Source organism: Rhipicephalus sanguineus, chromosome 3 (genome assembly GCF_013339695.2).
Source record: "Rhipicephalus sanguineus isolate Rsan-2018 chromosome 3, BIME_Rsan_1.4, whole genome shotgun sequence".
Taxonomy (NCBI): domain Eukaryota; kingdom Metazoa; phylum Arthropoda; class Arachnida; order Ixodida; family Ixodidae; genus Rhipicephalus; species Rhipicephalus sanguineus.
In genome coordinates, this window is record NC_051178.1 from 102,330,112 (window position 1) to 102,345,145 (window position 15,034).

A 15,034-nucleotide genomic window follows, 5' to 3' on the forward strand; every position below is an offset into this window, starting at 1 on the left:
TGATATGTAGAACACAAGATAATTTTTTAGAAAATTTCTCCACGTTGCATGAAATGTTACAGATGCTCCCTAAAAAGTAACTTTTTTTCTTGCAGGAAGTTCCTAATACTTTCATGGAAAGCTTCCCTCAGTTGTGTGCATTGTACAAGATACTTTACATTGTTTCTAAACTTGCCTGCTGGCACTATTTTCTATGGGGCTAGATCATCTTTTGACGCCCCGAATGTTGTAGTATCCTGTGGCGTTGCCTTTGCCACGTTGAAGTGATTGGAATTCCTTGATTTTATTCGAAACACATTGACACCAATGTTTTTGGCCAGTGTTGTAGCCTTTAGCCCTCGTTAATTGACCCACGTTGCAAAAATTTGTTCAAGCGTGTTTTCAAGCAAGTTTGCCGATAGTAATCATGACTGTGTTGCATATTGTAACATTGTCACTATTTTCAGTGTTGCAGGTGCAGAATAAATAAGCACTACAAATCTAGACATGATTGGATTACCTGGCCAACACTTTCAGTTGCATTTTTTGGCTGTGTAGGTGCTGATGCTGACGCTTCAGAATGACCCTCCCACGTTGGAGATGGTCGGCGAAGACAAGGACCAGTACAAAAACTACGGCAAGTCAATCCGCAAGATGATTAGCGAGTGCCTGCAGAAAGACCCCACCAAGAGGTGCGTGCATTCATCGACTTTGTGTCTGTCATCAGATAATAAAACAGCGTGGCATGTTAGACTAAGAAATTAATGACTGAAGTGCTCGGGTGCTTAGCTGGCAAAGCAGATAGGGTTTCTCTTTGATATAGGTATCTGTGATTAGATAGAACAACTTAGCAGCTTATTGACTAAACAGTGAAGTTAATGACTCTACGGCTTAGCTGGCAAAAAAGTTTTTTTTTTTTTTTTTTGTGACGAGCAAGTGTGAGTGTGACAACGTAAAATGTGGGACTGCAGAAAAACTTGACAGTGTATCTAGCATGTTTAATCAACGGGCATGGCGTAATGTATTAAAATGTGATCTAAGCAAGCGATTTTGATTCAGTGCTTGCCCTCGCTGCTCGCCAGGTTTGGGCGCCGTAAACGGAAAAGGGCCTCATGTAGATGACACAGTGGCAGCAGTCGTGACAGCAAAGTAGTGATGTGGTAAAAATTTGGTGCAAGCGTTGGCTCTAGAGTCGTGGACAAATTAAATGTTAACAAGAAATTACAATGTGGAACAGTTTCCGCAATCGATAACTTGAGAGTAAAACCTTGCGTGAGTAATTACGAGCTTACGAAAGATTCTTTCGGCCCCACACTGAGTATGCTAGGCAAAATCATCCCGACATCAAGCGTACCAGCTAAAACTAAAATGAAAGAAGAGCCCTAAATTGTTCATATTATAATTAGAGCTGTGCGAATAGCAAAATTTTGGGTGCGAAGCGAATTCGAATATTGAAGTGTGAGTGCGAATCGAATCGAATATTTTTCGAATATTTCTCGAATATTCCAAGATTGTTTCTTGAATACTTCGAAGTGAAATTGCAGAAAAAAAAGTTGGAGAGGATTCTTAAGCATATTCTTATGAGATAGCAACATGAAAGTGTTTCTTTTCGCTAGATTGAGGAAGCACTGGTGGGGTGGTGTTTCATAGTTGTCTTATCGAGAATGAGGCAATGTAGAGGCCGAATTCTATTTATGTACATGATTTGGTGCAACCAAAGTGTTGCCGACAACACTTCACACGTGATAGGCAAAGATGCCATTTCCTCAGCCTCTCCTCCTCTTTCGACTTCTATGGAAGCCCAACTGATGTGGCGGACAAGGGTGTGCTCGCTTAAAATCCGGAGTTCCAAATCTGCCTTGTAGACGTCGATATATAAGAACATCTGAAATTTTGGATGCTAAAAAACTTCAGCGTCCGATTTTTCGGACTTCCTGCCCAAATTTCAGGTCCGAAACAGCATTAATTGAGCCCCCACCTCTGCCACATCTTTCATCTCCATGTTAGCACCAGCGTTTTGTTGAGTCCATTTGCGACCGTAGCGGAGCTTGAAAGGCTGCTTTGCCGCAATACGGGGGTGTGATGAGGTGAAGCCTATTGAAAAATCTAGGGACCATTTCCAATCGGCTGTCTCGTGGCCAAGTTCAACCGTAACGGAGCTTGAAAAGTAGCTTTGCCGCAATACGAGAGTGTAATGAGGTGAAGCATATTAAAAATCTGAAAGGGTCACTTTCAATCGGACGTTGACTGTGTCTTTGGGAAGTTCGACCGTAACGGAGCTTGAAAGGCAGCTTTCCCGCAATACGAGAGTGTAATGAGGTGAAGCATATTGAAAATCTGAAGGGGTCACTTTCAATTGGACGTTGACTGTATTTGTTTTTGGGAAGTTTGAATAGTTCGAATAGTAAGATTACAGTGCGAATTGAATCGAATAGCAAACACTATTCGAAAAATATTTGAAATTTTGAATATTCGCACACCCCTAATTATGGTCTATCCATAACCCTACATTTTACATTTTTGAAATTCTGTGCTTTCTTTATTTACATGCAGTTTCTCAAACTTAAGAAAGTAATCTCACTCACTTGACTCTGAAATACGTTCCGATTCTGCACGAGTGGCCAGACAAAGCAACATTGTTTAAAATGTGTTGATCATGTACCTGCATGCAATGCACGTAACTTGATCATGAAATTAAGTCAAACTTAACTTTTATTATGTTGAGATATGGTTTAAAGGACTGTGAAAAAAAAGAAAAGAAAAGCAGTTATTTAGAATGGCATGGCTGGTTTACAGCCCTTAAGTAAATTTTGGAGCAGTAGTGGCACATAATCAAATGGTTGACTAGATGAGGCCACTCAATGACTCTAAGGTACGAATGCTGGAAAATGACACCATACAGATAAAGAACGACACGCGTAGTGATCTACGGATTATACAATTAATTTTAGAAGAGCAGTAAATGCAAATATTGATGGTTGTAATTCCTTCTTCTCGTTGCAGGCCTACTGCAACAGAGTTGCTGAAGCACCAGTTCTTCAAGAAGGCAAAGGTATGTAAAAATAAAGATGGCCAACATTATTCCCAGTTGGAAGTAGCTTAGTCATTTTCGCATATGTGCTGCAGTGCTAGCAGCCAGTATTCTCACGAAATTCAAAAAATCAAGTACCACTTATACATCTGTTTTGCTTCCTTTGATGGTACAGTCAAACCCTGCAATGAAGAAATCCTTCAACAATGAAATTCCCGCGACTACGAAATATTTTATTGTCCCCAGCGAACACCCATAGGATTGAATGCATTTCATATTTTTCAACAACAAAACGTTGCTGAACTGCAATCCCGCAATAACGAAAATTGACGCAACGTTTCCCGAACATAATATGCTCGCCCAAGGTCACTGGACAGTAAAATGCGCTCAAATGCCTTTGCTGAACACTTAGATTACGCAAAAAACTAACTACATTACGCTTGCGTGGGTGCCGCCATCTTTGTTTACAAAATCGACACGCTCCTGGAAGTAGTTGCCCGCGCAGGATGTCGTCATGGCCGCCATGTTTTTTTCATTTATACTTTTTTTATCTGCTGTTGTATTGCTATTGGCTTGTTACCGGCACATGATTACGCTTTGTGTACCTACAACGATGCATTGTGTGCTGTGCACAGTTCGTGTGGTGCTGCTTTCGCAAAATGTTGTGTGTCGCAGTTTGAACCGCGTAGTGTGCAGCTACTGCAGCAAAAAAAAAAAAAAGAAGTGATAGGGCGCGAAGAGTTGCACGATGAGGCCATCTTGAACAGTGTGCTTGAAACCGACGAAACTGAGGACCAGCGCGTAGGCCACCCGGAGAAGCCTCCCAACCCACGAGGTGTGTTGGCCGCGTGCGACACGATTCGGACGTTCTTAGCAACACACAGTGATGATGTCACGATGGACCACTTGCTGCACAGCGAAGAAAGGTGTATGCATTTGCTGCATGGCAGAGGCCGACAAGCCACTTTTGGCAATAAACTTTCATTTTTATGGTCATTTCCTTACTTGTATTTTGTTATTTCGCAATAACGAAATTCTCACAATAACAAAATTTTCCCGTTTCCCCACCAATTTCGTTATTGCAGGGTTCGACTGTATAAGTCATTATGAATACTATGTGCATTAGCGCTTAATTTGCCTAATAAAATGCCATTTTGTAAATGTAATTCATTGTACTTTAGGCTGTGGCTTTCTCTCTTTGCACCCATATAACACCTCACCATAAGCAAACTGACGGTGTTAATGAACTTTTGCTGTTGGCATCACCAGTGTGTCAATGACATCATGCCGATCACTCTATGCTTTGAAAGGCATCTAGTATTTAAAGCATCGTTGTTAGTGCATGTGCTGTTTTCATTAAGTCTCAGTGTCTCTGTTTCACTGTTTTCTTTTTCTTTCAGGACAAGAAGTACCTGATGCAGACATTATTGGTGTGCGCTCCCACAATAGAGGCTCGAGCCCAGAAGGTGAGCCGAAGCCCAGCGGCTTTTCACCGACAAGTTAATAGGCAAACAATGGAGCAGTAATGTTTCGCAAAGATTTTCAGTACATCGGTCATTCGCATTGCGTGAAAGCAGCCTCCAGTAGTGCAGGGTTTGCTCTTAAAATGAAACGGTGCGTTGTTTCTATGAAGTGCTGCAGACGTTGCGCTGTGTACGACAGTGCAAGAGTTCTGGCGTTAGGGATGGGCTGGGATCTTCACTTAACAGAACGCTGCAGAAGGCATAGAGTTTTCTAAGTTTTTTTTTTTTTTTGCTGTGCCTAATGTCGGGTGAAAAATTTGTTTTGCACTTTTAAGATAGCACTGATTCTTGCACAAGCTGCACTATTTGTAGCAGGAGTGGCAAGTTGGCGGGTTGTTGCATGTTATCTCTGAAAATTCACTTAGGAATATCAACAGTTTGTAAACAGGATTTGCACTAAATGTCAACCCTGTTATGTGCCAAGGTGTAAAAGCTGTTTCAGGAAAATTGGTGCGTCGTGTTCTGTTTCGTTCACTGCCCATGCATTTCTTTTTTTCTGTCTTGCGTTTCGCACTTTTTTTCACTGTGAAAGCTTTTTCGTCCAGAATTGTGGGAACTTGCGTTAGTTCATGAATAAATAGTGGTTGTCGTCTGATGTCTCTTCCCAGCCGAGCAGATTGCTGCTGTCAAACTCTTTACTAGCTTGCTGGGGCTTCTTTTTTTTTGTGCACAGAAGACGTTGCATGTGAGGTGGTCTTGCACATTTCATTTGTCGAATGCACTTTTCAGCTTAAAAACAGTAGACGAGTTCCTGGCACAAGCGGCCGGCTGCACCGGACAGAGACGGGCGACTGGGTCTGGTCTGACGGAGAAGACGATGAAGACTCTCCGGATGAGAGGGTGCGTCTTCTTAGAAAGTAGATTTGCAAGCTTTTGATCGCGAAGCAGAAGTATCAGTGCCACGGAAAGTGACAGCTAGGTTGCCGTGACACTAGAGATGAGACTTCGACCGTAGCCTCCTTATAATTAATGCCTGTGCTGTCATTCTGCGGTGCATGGTCAACTATAAAGACACAGCATTCCCAGTAGTTTTAGGCCTCTTGTTGCTAGTGCAAGGACAACTCTTGTCGATGCTGCTGTCACTCCATGCCCGCTGCTTTGCTTCTGCACAATAAGCAATAAACAAAAGTTGGTGTGTAACCCTATGCCCCTTGAACTGTTACAAACTAATGGGAACATGGTGCTTTCTAAGGGACCCCTGGGCTAGGTGTTACCTGAACTGGCATAGGAAAAAAAAAAAGATAACGGAGAGCAGTGCACCATCTGTATCTGGAATTTTATTTTGCGGAGCTGCACCCCAGCTTCCAGCAGACTGTCGAGCTCATGTCCTCCCAGGTCACGCCTCTGAGAACACATCTTTTTCAGTTGCCTTATCTTTTGCTGTTCTGTTTGAGTATGATGCTATCTACCAGCTTCGCGTTTGAATGCAATCACGAATTGAACATTCACTAAGCGAGCTAGGAGTTCTTGCTCTTGCCACAGCTGTATTCGCGTGTGGAATGCAAAGACACTTTCCTACTTAGGTGTATGTGAACAAACATAAGATATGGCTGTAGTTAGTCCTCAACATGGTACGGCAATGCCCTTTTCTAAGTTTTTTCTTAAAATTAGGATCCTAATTAGGCACATTTGTAGGCATTGTTTTGACATTCGCTGGATTGGCAAGGAGCAGATATACTGCAGCGAGTGGCTTTAGGTGGTGCAATGCTGTTGCATTGCGGTAAATTTGGGTTGTCCGCCGCCACCCCAGGACTTGGCAGCGCGAGACGAGGCCATCCTGAAGGCGAACCAGTCGACGAGTTCCTCTGACAGCGCCATCGACAATGCCCTGCCCGTCGACCACGAGACGACCACATCCGGGACCTCCTCTGGCTCCACATCGGGGGCACCAGCACCAAGCAATCTCATTCCCACACAACCAGTATGTGCAGCTTGCTTCTGTCTTTAACACAGACTTTGCAGTTTGCACTCTGCGTAAGCTCGTGGCACTTATTGAGACATACTCAGGGTCCCTGATGCAGTTTCTTGATATCATATATAAGCGGTTGGGCCGCAAATAGAGGAAATCATTTGCACGATAACGTAAGCGAAGCGCTTTTTATCGAGGGAGCAATACGTGTTCAGCAATCCATTACGTCTGTGCTATACATTCCAAAGGCTGCACTCCACATATGTCCGGTTAATCTCTGTGCAGTCAGGCGCCACTACAAATGCAGCTGCTCACATTTGGTCTTCCAGTAACCTAACCTAACCTAACCCAACATAGCCTAACCTAATTCTCTGTACCGGAAGAGTGCAAGTGATGGCCCAAAACAGGGGTGGCTAAAAAACTGAGTGGTGGTGTGCAGCAACCTGTAGCAATGAACTTGTTTGAAACTATTTATAAGTTAAGCACATTATGGAGAGCGCATTCTTCTAATGATATGAAGGACCTACGCTGCTTACTCAATGTATTTGTAAACGATGGTCGAAACAGCTTAAGGGGGTTATTTTAATACAAAGCATAAGCCAAGCATTATTATAGTTAAGATGAAGCATTAGTGAGCATTAAGTGGAATAGAGAAACTGTGCATTAACAGTGTCAATGATGCTGAAACAAATTTTTGTAGGTTCCTGGGTTTTTTTTATTTTTTTCTTTCTTTTATTAATGCTGTATGAACAGTATTTTCTATTGCATGCACCAACTAGCCAACTTGTTGCTGCTAGACTATTCATTGTTCTCTAAATGTTGTAAAATTTTGTGTAATGCAAACCCAAGTGTATAATACACTCAGACCTCGTTATAACGAACACAGATATAACGAATTATTGGTTATAACGAAGTAAATGAAGAATAGTCTTGTCATAGCTACAGTATTACAATTAAACGTTTATAACGAATTTTCGGATATAGCGAAGTTATTTTCGTGGCTGATGTGACTTTGTTATAATGAGGTTTGAGTGTAATTCAAGGGGCAATTCTGGAGCTGTGAAACAGAGTAAGGAATTTTGCTGTCTATATACCTACATGTAGTATTCTTAAGAAAATCACTGTTTTTCAGTGCTGTAAAAAATGATTAAGCCTCTTAAAGGGATGCTGAAGGAGAATATGAAGTTAAGCCAGATTGAAAAATTAGCCTGCTGTAATAATGAATTCAACATCCATTAGAAGCACAGAGCATTTTTAAGACAGTTTAAAACAGAAAAGGTTTTATTTCCCATTACTATAGAAACTGGCATTTTGCAGGAAGTCTGAATGTTTGTGCCTCTACGGCACACCTGACCAGTTGTCGGCTGCCTGTGAAACTTGAGTGTGTTACTCTCTCTGCCAGTGATCTACCTTCACCGTGCTGCTGAATCGTTTTGGATTTCCTGCAAAGCAGCAGTAGCTAGTTCTGTCCTCCCACCGATAGGTCGCCAGCACCGGCAGTCGACTGACTGGCACATGCCCTTGTTACTTTATCTCCAGTTGTGCCTCGCAAGCAAGCCGTGATGTGTCCCCTCCTAAATTATGTATTATGTTTCTATTGTAAGATCTGGTTCATAATGTAAGACAATCTTACAGTGTGAACTAAAGTCTAGCCCGTTAACAAGTCTAGCAAGTTTCAGATTCAAAGTTCTAGAATACAATCATGCTTTAAGTTCCTGATTTAGAGAAACACTGATGCACCGAATGCGAGACTTTGGGGGCAGAATTCAAGGAGAGCTAGTTTGACCCTAATTTATGACGACAGTAATGAATAATTTTCTGCCAAATGTATGCGAATAGGCTTTTAAGAAAATACCCTGCAAGTCTGTAAACAGCTTTACTCTATGATAGTCTAACTTCAACACACCTTTGATATTGTGGAAAAACAAAACATGTCCTCATTACAGCCACCACCAGTGCCTGAGTCCAATGCACACAGTGAGGTGCCTCAACAGCAACCTCCTCCTCCTCCGCAGCCTTCTGCAGCCGTAATCTCAACTCCGGAGACCATCAACCTTGTCCTCAGGATAAGGTCAGTACAGCAACACAGTGATCCCATTTCTTGCAGCTTTATCTTTGGTTTTGTGGTTTTGTGCCAGTCAACTTGCATATTGGTTGCGAAAGCTGTGTTGTTGTCGAGCCTTTGTGGTATCCCAGTTGCAGGAATAATGGGAATTGAACTAACTTGCACGAATATCTTTTTTCTTTCTTTCTGTGTGACTGTGGGCGGTAGCCATCCATGAGCTGGGACCAGCTAGTAGGTCATAGCACCTCTGTTTTTATTTACGTTTTTTGTGAAGAGACTTGATTGCCGAGCGATAGTCGAGGCATATCACATGCACATAGATACTGGCTCGTATGTCAGCCAGACTGCTATCACATTGCATCAAAAAGAAAATTTTCAAATGGCTTGTTCCACCCTGCTCTCGTTTTTCCGGTCACACACCATGTGACCCAAATGTAGATTATGATTGTGTACGCAATAAACATTCAGCTATGAGTCAGTGCTCGTGTCGTATAATTCTTTGTCCCTCATCTGTGCCGCGCTGCATGTTCAACCTAATATGTTTTAAAGGTTTTAAAGCTTTTTATCGTCCTTCAATGCCAACATAAATGGGACAGCTTTCATTGTGTTCTGGCTTGTAACCACGAAATTTTCTCTTTTACAGAAATCAAAGGAAAGAGCTTAATGACATCCGATTTGAGTTCACCCGCGACAAAGGTGAGTGCAGCAGCTGCATGTTACTAGCAGCGTAAGGAATATACTTTTTTTTTATTTACAATAAATCGGGTGTGTTTGCTTGTTATGTAGCTTGTAAAAACCTCTAGGAAAGTTGAGGAAGGCTGGCAGTAATTTTAACATGCTTGTAGGCACACGGCCATACTTTCATCAGCACAAAGATTAAACATTAGCCAGGTCCGAATAAAAAATGTTGTAATATAGTATTTAATAGGACGTGCATAACATGCAAGTACTGAAGTTGATAAAAGGAAATTGTAAGTGTCTGATGCACTTCAGAGCTGTGCAGCCAGAAAATGTGTGTGGGAAATGGGTGTGTATCTCGCCTTGTAGAAACAAGCCTAAAAGTTGTAAGAATAGTCGGCAGTCGATTCTGGCAACTCTCTTCTGCATCGCATAAGCCAGGGGTTGTACAGTCGAACCCACTTATAACGATCCCATATATAACGATCTATCGGTTATAACGACCATATTTGGGTGCACTTACGATTTTCCTATGCTAACCATTGAAGCTGTGTCCACATATAGCGAACATTTTTCAAACCCTCTTACTTTTACAACGAACACTTCAGACACGGTCGCGGTAAAAATATGGCGCATACGAAGCGAAAAAAAGTTCAAGCATGCCTTCTAAAGCGTGACAGCGGCGCGCGCTCGCGCGTTCCCCGCTCCAGTTTACTTGCAACTAGGATATCCCAGATCGGCGAGCACCGCACGCAGATTTCGGACGCTGCGAGCGAGGTCGCTCACTTTCCAGGCGTTCCTTCAATTGCAGAATGGCAGTGAGGAAAAAAAAAATAGTAGGCAGCATGAAGCCTTGCGGTCAGCTTTCGCACGGTAACCTTTCCTGACGCCGTTCTCTGCAGCTACGACCGCTGCGATGCCTTGGAACGCAAGAAGGCATAAATGCAAGAAGTGATAACCGCGATAACTTTCCATCGCAAAAAGGTTCACTGCGTCCCTAAACTCGTCGACTCCACAATGTGCCGCGAAAGGTCGTCCGTCTTATCGGTAACGGCAGAGACCGGTCGATCGGTAATTACGACTTCCGCGCGATTGCGGCGATGCCTTCGCGGATAAGCATCAGAAAAGAGCGAAGGCGTGGTGGCGGCCGTCGATGAACGTGCCATTATGACTTATAGCCGACAACCTTATATCACAGTCATCTGTAGATATCTGCTCGGCTGCGCGTGTGGCGTACGCCGTACACTCATAGAGGTACACTGCGGATTGACGGCGGTACGGGCGCGCCATGCTGCCGTTCGCAAGTTCGCCGCCGCCGCGTCGTGCGAGACCGCTTTAAAGTGCGCGTCGCTTTGTAGAAACTAGTAGAAACGAAAGTAGCTCGCTGTTGTTGAGCGGCGCGGGCACCGAGAAACGTCGATGCACTGACAGCGAGCGTATACTGCGTGTTTGCCTAGGTGACAAATCAAGTGTGCCGCGCATCGTCGTGCAGGGCCGCAAGAGCATCGCGGAGACGTAGAGTGCGCGTCGCTTGCGAAATGCTTGTTTTCGCCGCGTTGAACGAAGAGGCTAGTCGCCGCACTCGTGCACGGTCCGGAGTGAAGCAAGCACGAAGAACGTACAAGCGTGCGCATACTGCATACAGCAAGCGGCCCGGCAGTGACTCCGCGAGCCGAGTAGGTGACGCACTGCACGCAACTAGCCATGGATGATCGGCTCCACATCGCGGTACCGCGCTTCGGTGAAACGGTGTCCATACCTGCCAAGTCTCCCGGATTACCCGGGAGACTCCCGGATTTTGAACGTTTCTCCCGGTTGTACGGGTCATAGGAAAATCTCCCGGAAATGTAGTTTTGCCCCGCGCGTCACGGTGACGCAAGGTGGGACGTTTCGCGTACAGATGCGCTACACGCAATTTAAAAATTGATCCTAAATGTGTTATAGGTTATATCAGCCGTTAATATTTCGTAGATTATGCGTTTGTGTACACAAAAATCTATCCCACAAGTTATCTCGCCTTCAAAATTTTGTGTCACTACTGCTTTAAGTGGAGAGCCCAGCACTTAAAAGGGTAGCCATTACCGATGTCTGTCGAGATAGCGTGTTCGCCAGTGCTCGCGACCGTCCCCGTCTCAACGACGCTGTCCCTTGCCCGACGAAATAACTGGTAAGCAAGCGACGACAGGCCTCGCACGCGGAGCGATGTTATCGCATGTGCCCTTCGCGCGACGGTGACGGCCGGGTCGTTTCATCTCTGCTTCAACCGCGTTCGTCCCTAGCGCTAGCGCGCATTTACTCGCACGTGAAACAGACGATGCGTAAGCGATGTTATCGGTTTGGACTCTGCACAGGTCAGCGGCGACCGCAAAATCCCGCTGACAGTGTTCATACAATTGCTATCGCAGTACCCCCACCACCCCGCGGTCGGCATACTTCATACCCCCCCCCCCTTGAGTAGATCTCCCGGATTCCGTTTCTCCAAACTTGGCAGGTATGGGTGTCAGTTCATTGCAAAGGCAACACTCGTGAGCACGCAGCGGGCGTCGCTTCATGACGCGAAAAGGCTTAGCCTGTCACCGAAGGGGGTTGTTAGCACTTTAAAAAAGTGCAAAGGAAAAAAAACGGCTTGGCCGCTAAGCGCACGTTTTTAAGGGCGAGTCCATATACAACGAACTACTGATATAATGGCCACTTTTCGCGATACTTTCGAGTTCGTTATAAACGGGTTCGACTGTACTTGGTTATGTATGTGCTTCTCATAACGCCCACTTATTTCACCTTTGTTATAGGCATTTGCTCAATACACCAAATTACCGCAATTGAGAACATTGGTGGAATTATGGTAATTTGCAATTCGAGAATGAAAATCCTCAAAGGGACTCTATTGTGAAAAACTAAATTATTCTTTGAGAACTCTGTTGTCGTTAATTTCACCATGATACGTCCGTTATTAGAAGAGAAAATAAAAGTCCACTGTTTTATTTCTAAATTTGCGCTGAAATCTTGGCATCCAGTGTCACCGTGAGACCACATATCGCAGTCTTTTTTTCATACTTCGACTGTACTGGCTTCATAAAATATGCTGAAACTTGCTATGTCAAGTCTGTCGCTCCCTCAGCGTAATCTTTTTTTCCCGATTGAGAATTACATCGGCCCCAGAAGATGCTGTCAAAACCTATGACATGTCACAGTGTGTTGGTGCAGAAACCTCAAGGGTAACGTTGCCACCCACATTTTCTTTTCGCAAAAGTTCTGGGTTACCAAGCACCTTCTCGTGGCGAATGCAGTGCTCTTAGTATTGATAAATTGGTAATTTACGAATATGAGAAAAGTCGTTTTTATCTTTGGTGTTCCTTTACGATGACGCTTTCCGGAAGCTTGGGGCCAAATGCAATTTCTTTAATCCAAGTGCACAGCAACGTTCTCATTAGTGATCCACCAAAATAATTTGAATGAAACTTGTTCCGTTCCGTTGAATTCTGGCCTAATCTACAAGCTATTTTATATTGGTACAGCTGCCATCTTGTTGTGTGTGCCACTCGCTGCATAGCTGTATAGCGTAGAGCTACGCATAGAACCGACACAACCTTACGTTCGGTTTCTTTTTTCAGATACTGCTGATGGCATTGCTTCAGAGCTTGTTGGTGCAGGCTTGGTCGATGGGAAAGATGTTGTTGTTGGTGAGTGAAATGTATCCTGATGGCAGGCTGAGCATATTCAGCCATTAAATTGCATAATTGCAAAACGATTCCTCTATTGTTTGTGCAGTGGCTGCCAACCTGCAGAAGTTGATTGACAACCAGATCATGAAGACAACCACATTTGCCTTGGTAAGATGCTTCTAAGAAGCCAATAAGAGGGCATGTTAATAAATTACACATTTATTTATTTATTCTTGCAATATCTATCCGGTATTGTCACAGGGAGTGTTATCACAGTTGGTCATACATAATCTACACATTAGGTACAAAAGCACATAATACTATACAGTGCTAAGATGCGCATCAAAGACTTGTATATGAAAATGTATTGCAGTTTGCACTGCTGGGTCATGACATAATCATTCATCTTAGAAATGTATTCATCTAGTATTTGGCATGGATCCTAAAAGACACAATGTGTATCATTTGACAGAGAAACATAGGTCAGTTTTGCTAGTTGAGAGCATACCTTTAAAGTTGTAGTTGGGCCATGTAATATTGTTAGCCATACTTGCACTGTCATTTAGCTAAGCTCTTCTTGTGACATGACTGAAATTGGGTCACTTTACTGCTGGCTTCACTGGCTAAGGTTGAGTTTGCAAAGTTTCTCTCCAGTTTCTAACCGCGGGCATCTTTACTGCGCAGAAACAGACACCCGAGGAGGCTGCCGTGGACACTCCAGATGACAAGGCGCTCATCGGTTTTGCTCAACTTTCAATCGTAGACTAACCAGAGCAAGCGTTGAAAGTTGGCAGAAACCCCGCGCCCCGCCGCCGAGAAGAAGAGAAAAAAGCCAGCAAGCCTACGCACCACACACCGCCTTAAAAAAAAAAAACGATTTGGTCTTCGTCAGCGAGCGAGCGCGCATTCGCTGCACGCAAGTGACGCGGGGAGGAGTGGCAGCAGCAGAGAAGAAGAGGAACAAGAGGCTGTGCAGCGTGACCCCATTGCTGCTTTCTTCTCTCGTATTTTTGTAAAGTGTAAATTTTTTGGTCATTGAATGCAAAGAAGAGGAGGAGGAGGAGGCAGGTTTTGTACAAACGAGCGAGCCGGCTACGACGCAAGGAGTAGCCGTCGGTGATGTGGTGAGGATGTGATGTGGGACTGCGAACCGTGCACTTACGCACACGGATACAAACGAGCACACCACCGCTTCTTCGCAACCTGCACCGTTTTTTTTTTGTAAGGAGCCTCACTACCCTCCCAGCTCACCTTTTATTTTTTTTTTTGTCTTGTGCCCGCCGCATACGTAGGCCGTGTCATCCATGCAAGTCTCGTCTTCTCTCCCCTTCTTCTCATTCTCGAGTGCCTCTCGCCAGTCATTGCTTCCACACTTTGGACCGGCCGAGGCATGTTTAATTATGCAAGTGTGTACCATAGTCTCGGGCAAGGGTGCTGCCTTCCCCTCTCCCTCTAAGGGCAGTGTGGGAGTGCGGCAGGGGTCAGTTTAATTTATTCAGAGGCAGTCATAGACGACAATAAAGGCAGATTTCAAAGAAATCATTGTGCATCATCTCTTGTCTGTTCTCTATTGCTTGCCGGTTGCAATGGGCGGATGCGGCGCAGTGCCACTAGACAATACTAACGAATTTAATTGTGGTTTGTGGTTGAGATTCAAGAGTTCCAAAGGCTTATTTGTATAGTCCAAAGTACACCCACAGTCAATTTTAATAAACTGAGATGAAACTTTCAAAAATTGAAAAATACAAGGTTTCCAAAGGCTTATAGGTTTACCTCAAACAGCGTCTCAAAACTGCGGCCGATGCTCCCCCTCACAAACAGAGTGTTTATTGCCCGACTTCTGGGCTTAATAAATTTGTACATTAAAAGTAAAGTCATTTTTGCAATATGTGCTTCAAGAGCACTGCAAATTGTGGCAGCCACCTTGAGGCAGACACAGCCCAGGTTTCAGCCTGGTTTCGAGTGTCTGGCATGTATGAATGTAAAAAGCGGCAATGGTGCATCTAAAGCAAAGTCTGGTGGTGTAGCAACCGCGGTGCAAGCTGCAATTTGCCAAGCATGAGGACGCTGCTTGAATTCTCGGCCATGGTGGTCACATATTTCACTGAGGGCGAAATAAAAACAAACACCCAGGCACTTGGATTTAAGTGCACGTTAACTAGAGCTGTGCGAATAGCAAAATTTTGG

The 15,034-nt window shown here is 44.2% G+C and overlaps 1 protein-coding gene across 5 annotated transcripts in view; it reads left to right on the forward strand.

Moving 5' to 3' along the window:
- Window positions 1-14,386, forward strand: part of LOC119386869 (serine/threonine-protein kinase OSR1) — a 239,262-nt gene extending 224,876 nt beyond the window's left edge. For all 5 annotated transcript variants that reach the window (XM_037654138.2, XM_037654140.2, XM_037654136.2 and 2 more), the window contains exons 9-18: window positions 538-671; window positions 2,983-3,031; window positions 4,411-4,476; window positions 5,263-5,373; window positions 6,284-6,454; window positions 8,389-8,513; window positions 9,151-9,203; window positions 12,797-12,865; window positions 12,954-13,015; window positions 13,532-14,386. In XM_037654138.2, coding sequence (XP_037510066.1) covers window positions 538-671; window positions 2,983-3,031; window positions 4,411-4,476; window positions 5,263-5,373; window positions 6,284-6,454; window positions 8,389-8,513; window positions 9,151-9,203; window positions 12,797-12,865; window positions 12,954-13,015; window positions 13,532-13,615 — 924 coding nt within the window. In that variant the 3' untranslated portion in view covers window positions 13,616-14,386. The remainder of the gene's footprint in view (window positions 1-537; window positions 672-2,982; window positions 3,032-4,410; window positions 4,477-5,262; window positions 5,374-6,283; window positions 6,455-8,388; window positions 8,514-9,150; window positions 9,204-12,796; window positions 12,866-12,953; window positions 13,016-13,531) is intronic.
- The last annotated feature ends 648 nt before the right edge of the window (window positions 14,387-15,034 follow it).